Source organism: Ambystoma mexicanum, unplaced genomic scaffold (assembly GCF_040938575.1).
Source record: "Ambystoma mexicanum isolate Mex_15411 unplaced genomic scaffold, UKY_AmexF1_1 Mex_scaf11, whole genome shotgun sequence".
Classification (NCBI taxonomy): domain Eukaryota; kingdom Metazoa; phylum Chordata; class Amphibia; order Caudata; family Ambystomatidae; genus Ambystoma; species Ambystoma mexicanum.
Genome location: NW_027182336.1, coordinates 2,466,977 through 2,482,876, shown reverse-complemented (window position 1 = coordinate 2,482,876; position 15,900 = coordinate 2,466,977). Strand labels below are relative to the sequence as shown.

General features: G+C 41.4%; 1 protein-coding gene across 2 annotated transcripts in view; it reads right to left on the bottom strand.

The window, feature by feature from the left end:
- The window catches only part of LOC138553514 (integrin alpha-X-like), a 1,247,842-nt gene that overhangs the window by 643,333 nt on the left and 588,609 nt on the right, over positions 1 to 15,900 (bottom strand). For both annotated transcript variants that reach the window (XM_069642543.1, XM_069642544.1), the window contains one exon: positions 7,669 to 7,742. In XM_069642543.1, coding sequence (XP_069498644.1) covers positions 7,669 to 7,742 — 74 coding nt within the window. The remainder of the gene's footprint in view (positions 1 to 7,668; positions 7,743 to 15,900) is intronic.

The following is a 15,900-nucleotide window of genomic DNA, read 5'->3' as shown; positions in this document are numbered from 1 at the left end:
TAATGTAATTTAATGTAACCAGATTATCCAAGGTGCTATTATCCTGTCTAAAACCTGTTTGTTGCATAGACAGCAGTTGGTTCTCCTTGCTCCACCTATTTATATTTCCTAATGACAGTGAGCAAAAGATTTTGCAGCTACTGTCTCTGCCATGGCCAAAATTCGATAGTTATCTGGGGACATTCGGTCCCCTTTTTTATGTATGGGGACAAAGATGTTTTTTTGCCAGCTCTCCGTAGTTTTCCCACTTTCCCAAATAGACAAAAATAGGTAGGACAGTAAACAGGCCCATTGATCAGGGTTTCGTTTAATAACTATATTTTCCACCCCGTCCGGGCCGGGTACTCGAGAGGATTTCATTTTCTTAATTACTTGTAGGATATCTTGTTGGTCAAATGGAAAGGTGGGCCTTTTTCTCTTCCAGTTCTGATCTTCATTGATTTTACTACTATTTTTAGTGAAGAGCAGTTGGGAAATATATTCTATCCACATTTCTTGACCAACACCATTTATGTCGGTACCTCTTTCTTCCAAGATATATTGTCGGCACGGATACCAACATTTCGTTGAATCTTGCGTCCTACAAAGTACAAATATAATACTCCAATTCACATTGTTGATGTTCTGTTTATATGCTCTTATTTATTTTGGACAAATTTAAGGAATAATGTAAGTAATATATTCCCACAAGCCCCTCTTCGTGATGTAGTAGAGATTGTGGAGTTTCTACAGGAATTAGGTCTTAACTGACTTGATGACATAACAAGATGCCGGAAATGTAAAGCTTGACAAGACCATTACAGACAGAGAGAGATCTGTATGGCCATTGACATGTTGCGATTTGAAATAAAACAGAGAAAATGTGTCAGGTTCTCTGAGATTCTGCTCCTTAAACTATTGAAAGTGCATAATGCGCCTTTACTGAAGCATAGCTTCCTCCATCTTAGTTAGAAGCTATTATTTCTTTTGAAAACCTAGAAAATGACCTGCAAGCTCTTCTTCCTATAGGCCTTTGTCTTATTTAGCAATTTCCTCAAAATCGTTAGTAATGTGACTGTCAACAGGATTCAGGATTTATATATCCCAATCAATCAGGTTTTATTTCAGGATCGAATATTGGAATAAACTTAAGACAACTCTTTGACATAATGGGGAGCACACAAAGGTGGGCAGATGAAGTGGTGATCACAATCCTTGATGCCAAAAGGCTTTCAATTCAGTAGGTTAGATGTATTTGCAGAAGTTCTGAAAACCAGGAATTCTGACACTAAGTGTACTGCTTGTACTGCCCTTTCAAGGCGGGGAATTACATTTTGGCTTGTGGCCTTGAGTTCCCTGTGAGAGAGGAATTTCAGGCTAGTAGCAACCATCAGGTTAGACGTCTGGGAGAATACGTCAAGAATTCTGGCCCCTTCACCGACCAACACCTTACCAACAGCTTGCAATGCCCCAGAATGGTGATGCCCTGATGGGCAAAATCCCCAGCAGCCCCCTGAGCACAGCACCTGAGCATGTTAGAGTGAGGTTTGAGACACCTCGTAGCCTGCCAACCAAAATACTAAACAAGATGTAATGGGGGTACTCAAATTTCATAATGCCTTTATACTGAACTAGGATATGCTTGTTATGTTGCACTTGTGGTACAATGTATCGACATTAAACGAAAAGAGAGTGAGATAGAGAGAAAGAGAGTGAGAGAGTGAGAGAGAGAGAGAGAGAGAGGGAGAGAGAGAAAAACAGTCTGACAGTGGCAATGTGAGATTGTGAAAAGGGAACCTGTCGGATAGAGGGCGGCGGAAGTCATACAAGGTTACAGGTCATTTTGCCTTGTGGGGCCTACTACCCTCTTACCCCACTTAACTGACTCCCCTTTAATATCACCTAACACCTTACAATACACACACAAATTCCCCACATGAACGGCTGCCACAGGCCTCATCACTAGTTATGCCATAACAAAGCGCTCCTCTTTAGCCCTATCGCACTCTCCTACATCAGGGGCTAACCAGATCCAAAGCTCTTAGATCTTGAGCTCTTCCCTATTGATAAAATACTCCAAAGTCTGACCGCCGAGCACATAGAAAACAAATTGGCACACAGGAACTAGATACTTCTGACATGCACCAATCGACACCACAGGTTTCACATCTGCCCTTCCCATTGTCCCACTACTGACCCTCCTTCTCCCTTTTCCTTACAAAGCCAAGCGCAGTGAGGCCATCAAAAGTGGGTAAAGGGGACTTTACAAGACTGCTTACATTACATTACAAGCGTACATAAGATCTTTGCCGTGGGCCCTTGCAGGGAAAGTTTTTACAGATAGCGGTCAGGTATGGAGCAGTAAAAGGCAGAATGGCCCCCTCGCACCTTAGGAATAAGCATTAGTCCTGAAATCGCTCACTTGACATTTTTGTTCCAGTTCATGGGGTAAGGGAATTAAAGTAGTTGGCAAAATGCACATTCCTATTATTATTCTTATTATTGTTAATATTAATAATAATCATTATATTTATTATAATAATATTGTTGTTGTTCCTTCGCATGAATAAAATTCAGCTTTTATAGATTTTCCTCTTACCACAAGCGATAAAGCACTTTGGTTAATCTCTGGTTTCTGTATTTCTTTGGTAAATCATGCATTTTGCCACCGGATTGACTCGGGTTAGTATGAATGACCTTCTTGCAGTCCCCTCGCGTTGGGAAGTATAGCCCTTTAAATACCTTGGGTTGAAGAATTATTATGGACATGATTAATTCTTATAGAATAAATACTGTCCAATCATCCTGAAATTCAGTTGAATTCTGGAAGAAGCAGCAATTGGTGGTAGTGATTGACAGGATAGTCTTAAGTAAAAGGAATTTTGTCTAGATTACTATATACATTGCAGGTGCAGGAATTCAAGCACCTTAATACAACTTTGCAGAACGTGGTAAGGAAAGAGTGTAGGCATAAACAAGCAAAATACTCTTTATATGTCTGTTACACTGGGGGTCTGGCCATTTCAGATTTTGATCTGTATTGATTGGGCCCAAGCTATCATTTGTGGTGTAGCAATTTTCTGATGGTCGACCCATATAGGCTGAGGGTTTGTCCTTACCATAAGAGTAAGCTCCTTCTTATAGAAGATGGCCCTGCACAGGCTTTGCCGATGATGATAGCTGTGGTCAAAAATTAATGGGGCCTCATTACGAGTATGGAGGTAGCCATGCCTTTAATAAGGGCATGGCTGCCTCCATACCGGGTCCCAGTACTGGGTTCCTTCAATGAGAAATAACCGGATCATTCCGACTTTGGAGGACCCGGTAATTCCTCCTTGAAGGAACCCATCCACATTCCCATTTGAGCCCCCATAGGGCTCAATGGGAATGGGGAGGGAGTTAATAACGGCGTGTTATTAGCTCCCTGTTCCCCTCGCGGGACCCGCTAAGGACGCTTAAATTTTAACAGGCGTCCTTACCGGGTCCCGCAAAGGGAACCCCTATTAATATGCGCTCCCATAATGAAGGGTGCCGGTCCCGTACCGGCACCATACATCACAGGGCGCCTATGTTATAATGAGGCCCATGGACTACCTTAATGTCAACATTTAAGCAGGGCACTCCATTTGATGAGTGTGCTCCATTCTGGAGATTGAACTACTACCCTCAGGCAGCAAAGATGAGGGATATCTAATGAAGGAAGGCCACAGGATGTACCAAGAGGGGTGTCTTGATAAGAGATCAGGGGATTATCTTGTTAGATGAGCTCAAGACAATATTTAGTATTTCGGACGTAGTTTCTTACTGTGATCCTTTCGGCAACATGCACACACTAGCCACCATTGCAAGAAATCCTATTAAGAACTCAGTTTTACAAAGTATTATTGACTTAGGTGCTTTGCTTTCTTAATGAATGTCAGAATCTAGATAACTGACCTCTGCCAAAATAAGACCTTTGTGGAGACAGGGCTTGGGGCAGGACCTGTAACTGAAGAATAATGGTCCAGGGTATGTTGGTCAGCAAAGTTCATAAGCAGAAATGCTAAGATTAAAATGATTGAGCTAAATTCACCAGATTTATATAACTTTAGTTTCTCTTCACAGATTTGACCCATCCAAAGGTGTCCAAATTAGCTCCATGCTACAGACACTTCTATAGCAACACTTTTTTTCTATCATGCAGTTTGAAATTGCCTGGTCATCAGTCAATTTTGGGAGAAGGTAATCGGATTTGTTGAGTACTGTGAGACACCTGAAGGTGTCTCACTTACTGGTCCCCGGGGATCTGTCAGGAGTGGAAGTGGGACAATGACGGGTGAGATTCGGTATCCTCCTTCTTATAACACCTTTTCCCCATCCTACCCCGTAGGATCTCAAACATTCGACTCCCCCCCTTTTCCGACACAAACACTTATGCGCACCATGAAAGATGACGGACAAACACCAGAGCTGTTTACCTGACGTGTCCCACCACAAGGGTGAGGCAAAGTCATGCAATTGACCAGAATCACACACACATGACCGCCCTTTCCCTTCACCACAGGGATAAAGAAACCTTGCTTATGGCTTTCAGAAAATCCCTGAAAACTAAGCTATTCAACTGAAACTGCTCCTCACTGCTGTTCCCTTGTAACCATGGAACACGAATACTGTTTCTGTCTCACAAGATCTGTATCACTCCGTTGAGAGTTGTATTTATGTACCATGTACCTAAGTGAATACTCTGTAACAGCGCCACGATGCCCCAGGGCTGTTGTGCGCTTTATAAATGAAAATAAATAAATAAATAAAATAAAAGGTGGAGCATGAGAGCACAATACAAGCAAGGCAGACCGCACAACGAGAGAGCTAACTCAGCACCGCAATTCAAGAGAAGGATAAAGACTATGTGAATTGAGAGGGTGACAAAGAGAGAAGCAACCTTGCCCTTTCCGAGCCCGGCCAGTGAGACCTCCACGAAAGGAATCATAAGACAACTAACAATAGCCAGCGTGTGTTGCAGCAGATGTCAACGGTACATAGGGCCCTCCTCCACTGATAATCAAGCTGAGGAGAAACGCTTGCCACTGTGGTATCAACCTTGACTACAGAGTTAAGCAAAGCCAAGCGGTTCATCACAGCCAGTGAGTCGAGAGGAGAGCCGATAAGAAACCAACCTGTGTTGAACAAAAGTAACAAACGGCTAATTGAATAAAGTATAAATAACTGTTAATATGACAGGTGAAAGCCAGCTACAGATGAGTCAGGCACCACATGGGTGGTCACTCGGGAAATTCTGGGCGACTACCCTTTGGTTGAAACTACTGTTACCAGAAGGCCTTTGGAAAGGCGAGCAAGGGTCAAAGTGGTCACACAGGGGTCTAGTAAAATCCTCTGTACAGTCGAAAGTCTTTGACCGACAGATGATTGTGAAGCTAAGGGAAGTGAATCCATGCTCAAGAAAATGTGTGATTGACAATGTTGGCAAGACTGAACCTGACAGAGGGATGCCAATAAAGAGGGGGTGAAGCCAAAAGTCAGAGTGAATAGTGTGTTGACAAGAGTTAACCCGGCAAAGGGATGTCCACAGTGAACTGTTTAAAAACACATTAAGATTTGTGAATGTCACAGATGACATTGAGTTGAAAAGGCTGTAGCGAACCTGACGGAGGGAAGGCAAGCATCCGAGAAGGGTCTAAGCCCGGAAGAAGGGGGTCCAGGGGTGAGAAGCCATCACCCCACCGACAAGTGAAGGCAACAGAGACATGAATACAAGCCAGGGTGAACTCGACAGAGGGAGGCTTATATTCCAGAGGGGTCTGAGTCCGGAAGAGGGGGACCCAGGGGTGAAGAAATATCACCTCAAGTACACTCAGGAAGGAACTTTTGTTTATTATTTTTTTTAACCCATCAGACCCTCGGAAACAAGAAACTTAACTACTGAAGGCCCTGATATTGCAAAAAACATTTTGGTGGATCTGAGCCCCGAAGAGAGAGATCCAGGGGTGAAAAGGCATTACCCAATGTACAAGCAGAAAGGAACTTTTGTTTATCATTTTGGAATGTATCAGGTCCTCGGAGGCAAGAGACTTTTTGTAGAAAAGAGACTTAACCACCGAAGACTCTGATAGCTGAGAATGGAACTGTTGGCTCGTGCTGGGAAAGCTCGAGCGTGTACTGTGCTCCGGGGTCCCGCTCATTGTCCTGTGCTCAAAACGTGGGGAAGGGAGACCCCGACTACCGCATCCTGACCTATTATTTGTGAACACTTCTTTCTTCCTTGTGAACCTTATCCCACACTCTTTGTTTGTATTTAGTGTAAGGATTGACAATAGGTTTTTCTTAGTATAGGCCCTTTTATTTTGACAAGACGCCACTAGGGCTGCCTTATTATTATTTGATGGTTGTAGCTTGCTCCCATCTTAGATTTAGGTTTAGATTAGGCATTTTTCCAACCCACATATACAGTTTAATAAACAACTGTGTACTGTGATCACTTGTGTCTGTCTTTACTGTTGCCACCATGAGTTCGTTACATTACACTGTAGTAAAACGTGACTGTTAATCACCCTTTTCGGTGTGTTTGGAGTGACTAATTGGAAGATGGGCAAGAAGGCCCTGTCAAGGTTTACTAATATAGCCTATAAAAAGGGGACTTGCCATAACCTGTGAATTGTGTAAAGGTCTGAAATTCAAATAACTTGTTTAAGAATAGTGTGGACCTAAACTGAGATAGATGTTGTGCAACGATTATAAGGAAGAGGAGTTTGTGGTTCTGCACCTCTCATGTGGGCTGTACTGTAACAAATATGCAGGACGCAACATTTGTATTCACCACTCAGCTATTGACTGGAGATATTTAAATCTTGGCAAGTAAGGAATGATGTGCTGTGTGTGTGTGTATGTATAGAATTGAGGGGGCAAGAAACTTTCCTAGGGCTGACTAGTAGCTTGCAATTTGAATTCATGCCCCCAGACCTATGTGTATGTGAGGGTAAGGAGAGGGAGGGCGGGGGTGAGGGATTGTGTTGGGTTGATTGGAGCATGGGGGAAACCCTAATTCTAAAGAAAATGGGTCTTATTCATTTCAACGAAAAGTGCACAAAGTGCAAACGTTTAAAAATGTATCCACGAAAGCAAATAGAACCGTGGATATGCTTTATGCTAAATACACATTCACAAGAATAATTGGTTAGAGTCTGAGTTAGATATTATCCTAATCCCGTTAGCGGACATGCCTTCTTGAGTTTGTCCTTGAAGTGCACCAGCTCTGAAACCACTCTTGAAACCCGATTATGTAATATTGGAAAAAGTAATTAATTTAACAATGAAATGCGAAAAGAGAAGCACTTTCCACTTAACCCGATGACTTGTCTGCCTTGTCCTTTCCCCAAGAGACAATTGGTTAATGCAATGGTTTACCCCAATAAGTCGTTAGTTCCCTTTTCAAACACTGTTTTGTTATTAATGTAAAGTACTTGTGCCAATCAAGGTATGTAAGAAAGGAAAACCTGTAACTCTTGCCCTAACTGTATTTGGATCACTGCTTTATGAGCAATGTCAAGATACATTCCTGGCAAACTGCATTATTGACATTGACTAGATTCAAACCAGGCCACGTGAAGGAAATGGACATCCAGCACTCTCAATCTGTTACTCAATAGAGCCGTGTGCCTTTCATGAAGCATGGCAAACATTCGCAAAACCCACTGGTGTAATGAGTGCACTGAATCCATCCTGCGACATCTCGAATTGAAAAGAGCTGCCTCTCTGGCTTTGGGTTCCTATGGAGATAAGACAAAAGCAGACAAAAATAATCAGTAAGAAAAACATTGTATATAATGCATGTGTGGAGTCTATTTATGAGCATAGCAGCTTTAGTCTAGCTGCAAATGACCACCTAGTACGAAGTGAATGTTATCTATGTAAACTATTTTGGCTATTGATGCATTCGGCCAATTTCAGTTTCAATCACACAGGAAATCTCCTAAAAAGAAAGCACTTACCGATATGGGAAAAACTAAAAAATCTCACAAAAGTTTGAAAAATTCCCACATTTTTGAAAAAATAAATAAAAAATGTTTTATAACTTTGTATTGAGAAATTACACAAGTTTCTTTAAAGTTAAAAGGGGGATTAATAAAATGTTATCACACAAATATATTGCATGACATTTAGCTTTGTTTAATGTACTTGTTAAAACATTATATAAATAATAAATCATTGGCAAATATACACACATTTAATTATAAACATTTTGAAAAAAATCCTAATTATTTGTCATTTTCTTTTTTTTCTCAGCATATTGTATTTTCTTTTTAATTGGTTGGTTATAAAGTAAAAAAAAATGTTTAAATGACAAATTTTAACTTTTTCTTTTAAACAGAACAATTGCAATATTTTGTAACGTTTACTATTTAATTTGTAATCTTTTAACTAACAATATAAAGTATATCAAACTCCTAAGTAACTTGCATTAGTTCTGAGCAAACATCAACATTTTTAAATGTTACAAATGTTATTGCTACGTTTTTAACAAGCAGTGGCAAGCTTTGTAAAAGTTACATGTTATAAAATATAGGACTTAAAAACAAATAGTTGCATCAATTCATATACTATCAAATGTCTTAAAGGGTTAAATTAGATTATTAAATTAACTTTCCATTTTGAAAACACTGACACTACTGTGCCATTTTCTACCACGTTGTTTAACTACTGCAATTTCATTCGTCTACATAATTGTTGGATTCTTCAAAAGCTCTGACAGATTTGAACAAATGGAACTATCATCCATGAAATCCTCAATAAACTAGCAAGATTTAAAACATTAGCAAGAGTGATTCTAGGGGAACATCTGTGAAAGCACAAAGGCTGTGAATGCAATGCGCTGATCGGCTTATCTCCAAATTAATCTCTAATGCATATTAGAAGAGTAGGGATCCTAAATACCACGAATATCCACAGCTATAAATGTCATACCATACCTACTGGAATCCCTATGTAAGGAGTCAACCTCCAAGAAGCTCAGACCCCAAAAAATTGTCCTAAATGTTAAGCTTAGTATATTGCTTGTTCATCTCTCTATCTAAATAGTCCCTCTTGCTCAATATACAGATGTCTCCGCAAACTGAGTGACCATCCTGCTCTTGGGATAGGTCACTACAGTTTAACTGTTGGCTTCACACTGCTTTCATGCTTCATATAGTCCATACATAGCACACAGTTGTGGAATGCACATCCTCTCAATCCCTAGAAAATGTTAACTGCACCCCATATGCTTTCCCCATTCTATTGTAGGCCTTGGGAATTAACCTTCTTGTGTCTGGCCAGATTTTACCACTGAATTTTCTTTTCTTGTGAAGAGAATATATGCACCTGCTAAATTATTGTTGGTTTAAAAAGGGTTGAAAAACCCTTCCTCCTGAATTGTCATCATTATCTTGCTGATGTGGCTCTGAACTGGAGGTGTACTTCCAGCATGGTTACTCGGTGGCGTTGTGGCATGGGAAACTTGGCTCAAATAGAATATTCCACATTCACATTTCACATGAAAGACATCACAGATGGTGCCACTAATGAGATCACTGATATCACTGGTTTGATTAATTACATTTTGAAATATGACAACTGTTTTGTTATATAACATATATGTACATATGTCATACTTACACATTGTATTCTTCCCTTGTTTCTTTAAATTTAGTGTACATGCACAATTGTAAGTGCATACAGAGATTATTTAAAAATTAATTGATATGTTATTTATTATACACCTATACACAATGAAGAGTAGTATATAACCATTACGTACTTTAGAAGGTAATCTGTTATACTGCAATACAAATTCATGATTTATTTTTAAAAGTAATGACAAAAAGATATTAGTAACACAATTGCTATGTCAATAATTAAATATTTACTTTCTAATCTTCATTACTTTTCTACAAATGTTATTATGTAGTATAATTAATTGATATTTTTTATATAGTACCAAACTTTTAATTCTTAGATTCTGTACTATTGCAATGCACATGGGAACATACTTTCTATTATATGAATTTTTTTAAAATAAAACTTGACATTTAGAAAAATAATGTGTTCATGTGATGTTTTTAAAGTAAGGAGAATTGCAAATTAAAATGTGTGCATTTACTCTTTTCATAAAACTATTAAACATGTTTCTATGTCTATTCTTGTTTTTTACTACTACATATACTTATTATATTATGTTTGAAATACCTGTAATAGATTTACCTGAATAAGGTTCTTTCCCTGCAATTAAATATTGTACTTGCTTACTAAAACGTGAAATTCAAACCATTTGTATAATGTTACATATTTGTATTTTCAATTTTATAAGTTGATAAGCACTACAGTTGAATGATCCACATGTAAACATGCAACACTTCTGTATCGGTGTATTGTTCTTTGTTATGGGGTTATTTTTGTGAAGTGTAATAAAATATGTATCAAAAGAGGTGAACAAAGATAATCTAACTTATATAATAAATGATGTCATTAGTAACGCCAGCAGTGATGCCATTAGTGATGTCATGTGTTATGTAATTAGTGATGTCACCAGTGATGTCATCTTTGATGTCATCATTATGGTCATACCATGCACAAAAGGGGGCACATAGATAAAGTGCACTTACTTGAAATGTGAGGGATGAATTTTAGGAGTTTTGTTGTGTTAAATCGGATCACCTTAACTCTCTCTTTTCTTTGAATTTCGTTTTTTTTTTGTTATACTATAGTCTCCACAGGGTCCACTAGCTATGGCCTTCGTCGGTGGCCACTGTACATGTTGCACCAATAGTTTTCTTTTGGGCCCACTAGCCATGGCCTTCCGAGGTCTCACTAGCCATGGCCTTTGGCCGTGGCCACTGTATATGTTACACAAAAAGTTTTCTTTCATTCAGCCATGACCAGTGGGCAGTGGCCACAGCCTACAGTCCTGGCCTCTGTAGATGTTGCATAGTTTCTTGATGTCTCACTAGGTATTGGCATCTGGCCGTGGCATCTGTACATGTTGAACCATTAGCTTTCCTTTGGACCCACTAGCCATGGTCACTGGCCATGTCACACCATGAATTTGTTGCCAAGCACCCATTTCCCCTGCCCAGTAGATGTAGGTGCTGCAGATGATCAACCTTTACTTTTTTACCCTTTAATACCATGGTAATTTCACAGTAATCATTTCAAATAACAGAAATTCCTACTGTAGAGTGGTGGTTCACTGATTCCCATGATAATGGTGTTGTAGCAGAATATCTACATGTTATCATAGGCCTGCATTAAGTCTATTCTGTGTAACCATGTATAAATCATTCGTACACGCTGCACATGACACATGTTGCAATCCAGGCCTAGCAGATTTCTGCTGCAAGCCCAGCAACCCAACGTCACACCTCATTGCTTTACATCTCTTTTCTATATCATTATCTTATTTGGAATTCAGTAGTTATGTTGTTTTCCATAGAAGTGATATGCTGGCTGCGCCTAAATTATCGAAAGGTTACATAGAAAACGCAAGGCTTACTGACGCCTGACTCTAGCTAGTGCAAGGATCCATTATTATGCAAACCTGTCTAGATAGTATCCACCTGGAGTTGGGACAATGTGTTTTCATATTAGTGATCTGTCTATATTTGATGGTCTTCTTGTACACATCCTTGGAGATACTTTTGGCAACTCTGTGCGACTTGTTGTGAGAATGCTCTCTCCAAATCTCTGCTGTCATTTGTGCATAATAAGAGCTTGTTTATCTATCAGCTCTGAGTCATCATGTATTATTGCATCCTTGTCCTTCATGCTATTCCTTCATTCTTTATGACGACAACAATTGGAAGAAATGCGTGAAATTAAAAGGTCTTCCAGGTCCTCACAGGCACTCCACATTTATTCCTCTTCTTTTTTCCAGGTCCCGTCACTCAATTTTATTCCTCCCACCCTAAGCCTCTACCATTACCCCTTATCACTCATAGCCTCATATGACGCAAATATCTTTCTGTGCGCATCTCGCAGCACTGATGCTGTAATCTTGTGAAATTCCCATGGTCTTCCCTAGGTAATCTGAAAATGTTCTATGCCTAACTCGCTCCCCAACCGACCTCCAAATCCCCAACTTCACATGGTGTCTTCCTTCCCACTCTAGGCCTCTAGCCCAATGAGATTGCTATTGCTTTTGCTATTGATATCAAAAAAATCAAAACACGGAAAATAGAGACAAATAGAAATCAATAGAAAAGACATACAAAGCTAAGACCATGCCAAAAAACGTTATTGTGATGTTCAAATCGAAAATGCAGGTAATAACTCTAAGAAACATTTTGAATTATACAAATGGTGGGAAAAACCAACCACCCTCACCCACTCCAGTGTCCCCAATAAAGATGAATGTGACAAAGTACAAAAAGCATTCCAGGACAAAGTCCTACTGGCCCGCAGTAAAATCAAAAATAAACAAAACTCTATAAAAAAAATCCTGTGAACAAACGACTGGTACCGACCCCCAAAAAAAGAACATGTTCTCAAGCTTTTGCTTTAAAACTATCCCCACAATACAGCCAAAATGCTGGCCAACATTAGGCCCACCTCTTGTATATGAGATCTTCTCCCTGCTAAGACTATTTTTAAGAACATTGAGACCTTTGCCCCTTTTCTTATCCGTTTTATAAATGCTTCCTTTTTGCATTGGAAGGTACCTATTACCAACAACGAGGTAGCAGTCACCCCCATCCTTAAGAAAACAGGACTTAGTGCAAAAGACCGTACAAACCTATGACTGATAACCATTTAAAAATCTTGGATAAAGCACCAACACTTCAACTACAGACACATTTTGAAACATCGTCTGCTTTTCACCACAAACAATAGGGCTTCCGTAGCAATTACGGGACTGAAAGTGCCTTGCTTGACTTGCAGACACAAACGTTGGAGAGACTAGACAAGGGCATAACTGGGTTACATATCTTACTAGATCTCTCCACAGCATTTGACTGCCTGGATCATCCAAGACTGTTGGAAACACTAGCTATTCCGTGAATTTGTTCCAGCCATGGCATTGAATGGATAAGATCCTTCCTAAGTGAAAAAACCTCTAGAATATGTTGGGGTACAGCTTGTTCTGACCCAGTCTCCATCAGCTACGGAGTGCCACAGGGGGCCTGTATTTCCCCAGCCCTCTTTAACACATATATAAAGCCCCTATGTGACAAACTAGAAGCTAAGGGTCTCCACTTTACCAACTATGCCAATGACTTTCAGCTTATTATGGACCTCAGTGGCGACTATCTCACTGACACAACCAACCTGAATGATGACTACGCTTTCATCCAGGAATGGATGATTAGTAACTGGATGTGCCTAAATTGCTCAAAAACTGAGCTTATAATATTTGGGACAAACCAAGCCAGGCGCAAGCTTAATCAAACTTACGCTAGTTTCGTACTAGACAACTGCCCCATCGAGGTGGTTGGCAAAGTAAAAACACTTTGCACAGTACTTGAGGCATTCCTCAACTCGGATGCCCATGTTGACAATGTTGCTAAAAATGCCCACTATCACCTTAGAATTCTGAGGCAAATAAATCCACTAGTATCATAATAATGCCCCTATTGGACTATTGCAACGCCCAACTCTATGGAGCTGGCAGAAATAACATCCAGAAGTTACAATGATGCTGTCAGGATAATTCATAATGTCTCTAAGAAATAACATAGCTCTTTCCTCTTCTGTGCTCTTTCGTGATTTCTGCGATTCCCTCTCCCTCTCTATCCTCACCTTTGGCCCGACTCACTCTGCTGGGCACACCCTTGATGTCTTGATCTCCTCTGGCCTCCCCCTCTCTATTCCTCTGACCACTCCTCTCTCCTGGAGTGATCATTGCCTCCTCCCCTCCCATCTATCCCTCTCTTCCCCCCAAGCCAAGCCTACTTCAAGATTGTCACCTACCTTCTCGGACATCCGGCCCATGAAGCGTGTGTCAGTTGAGGCTTTCGCTGCCACCTTCTCCCCCCTCCACCCCTGCCTGACTCACACCCTGACACAGCCCTGTCCCTGCTCTACTCCTCTATTTCTGCTACTCTTGATGCTCTTGCCCCTGTCATGAGGATCCATTTGAAGTCCAAAGCCAAGTGCAATTCTTGGTATAACTCTGACCTAGCTACACTTAAACGTAAGTGTAGGGCGGCTGAGAGGGAATGGAGGGCTTCTTGTTCATCCTCTGACAAACTGGCCTGTCGCCTGCTCCAAAGTCAATAACGACTCTCTGTCTTCACCAAAAAGAGAGTCCACATTCAAGCCTGTGTCTCTGCGGCATCTAACAACTCAGCCGAACTCTTTAAAATCTGCAAGGAGCTGGCCAACCCTTCTGTGGTCTCTACCACTCCCCTTGCCTCGACAGCTCTTTGCAATGCCCTTACCTCTCACTCAATCTCTAAAACCCAGAACATCCTGTCCACCCTCTCCTTCCCTCCTTCTCCCCCTCCCCCTTCTCTGTCTCCCCTTGCTGACCCTCCTTCAGCCACCCACCCACCCTCTTTCTCATCCTCTCCTCTTTTCTCCCCTGGTGATGTCGCCAGACAAGCCCGATCTATGAAAGCCTTGTCAAAACAGGTTCATCCCTGTTGCTCTAAAAGACCACATCAATACCCTCGCTCCGGCCCTTGCTGATTTTTGCAACCTCTCCTCCTTTGCCTCAGGATCCTTCCCCTCCCCCTCTGAAGCACTCCCTTGTGCATCCTCTTCTCAAGAAACCCACAGCTGATCCTTCTTGTCCGACTTACTATTGCCCAATTTCCATTAGTCCCTTTTTGGGTAAAATCCTGGAAAAGCTGGCCATCTCTCATCTTAACCTCCATTCTGATTCTGTTGGCTCTCTCCATGAACACTAATCTGGCTTCAGAGCTGCCAGAAGCACGGAAACTGCTCTCCTGAACATCCGTGAAGATCCGCTCTCCAATCTTGACTCTAGCATTCCTTCTGTGCTCATCTTACTCAATCTCTCCTTTGACACGGTCAACAATATCACCCTGCTCAACCATCTCCGCGATAACCTGGGTATCACGTATCAGGCTCTGCCCTGGCTGACCTCTTTCCTCTCCGAATGACCCTCCTAGAGTCCAACTTGGGTCCTTCCTATCATCCATCTCCCTCTCTACCTGTGGTGTTCCCCAGGGGTCTAATCTCTCGCCTTGGCTTTTCACCAATACCTGGCAACTCTCGCCGACTGCATTGCCATATTCTGCTCAAATTTCCAGTGCTAAACTGACACTCAACTTATTTTCAGGCTGCCCTCAGCCACCTCCTCTCCTTCTCTCATCTCTGATTGTCTAACTGCCACTCAAGATTGCTGTGCCGCCAATGATCTTTGTCTGAATGCCGGCAAGACGGAGATCCTCCTCACTGGCACACCTTCACCATCCTTTCCCCTCACTCTCTGGCCAGCCTCCCATGTCCCTCCTCCCACCCCTACCTGCAAGGCTAAGAACCTGGGGGTCATCTTTGACTCCACACTTTCCTTCTCCGCCCACATCTCTGATGTCTCTAAAAAGTCAAACTTCCTACTGCACCTTCTCAGAGGTACTCTACCTTGCCTCTACTTCCCCCAGAAGCTCACTGTCTCCCAAGCTTTGCTTCTGTCTAGGTTGGACTACTGTAACAGACTTGTTCTAAATCTACCTGCCTCCACTCTACGTCCTTTACAACTAACCCAGAACAGGACTGCAAGACTTGTCCTTGGCCTCAAGCTCTGGGATCGTATAACTCCAGCTCTGAAATCCCTTCATTGGCTCCCATTCGATGCAATGATTACATTTAAAACCCGCTGCATTGTCCATAAGGCTTTCTGGGGCCTGTGTCCAAAATACATTCAACTATCCCTCCGTAAATACCTCCCCTCTCGAGCTCTTTGCTCCTCTACCTCTAACTCCCTCAGGG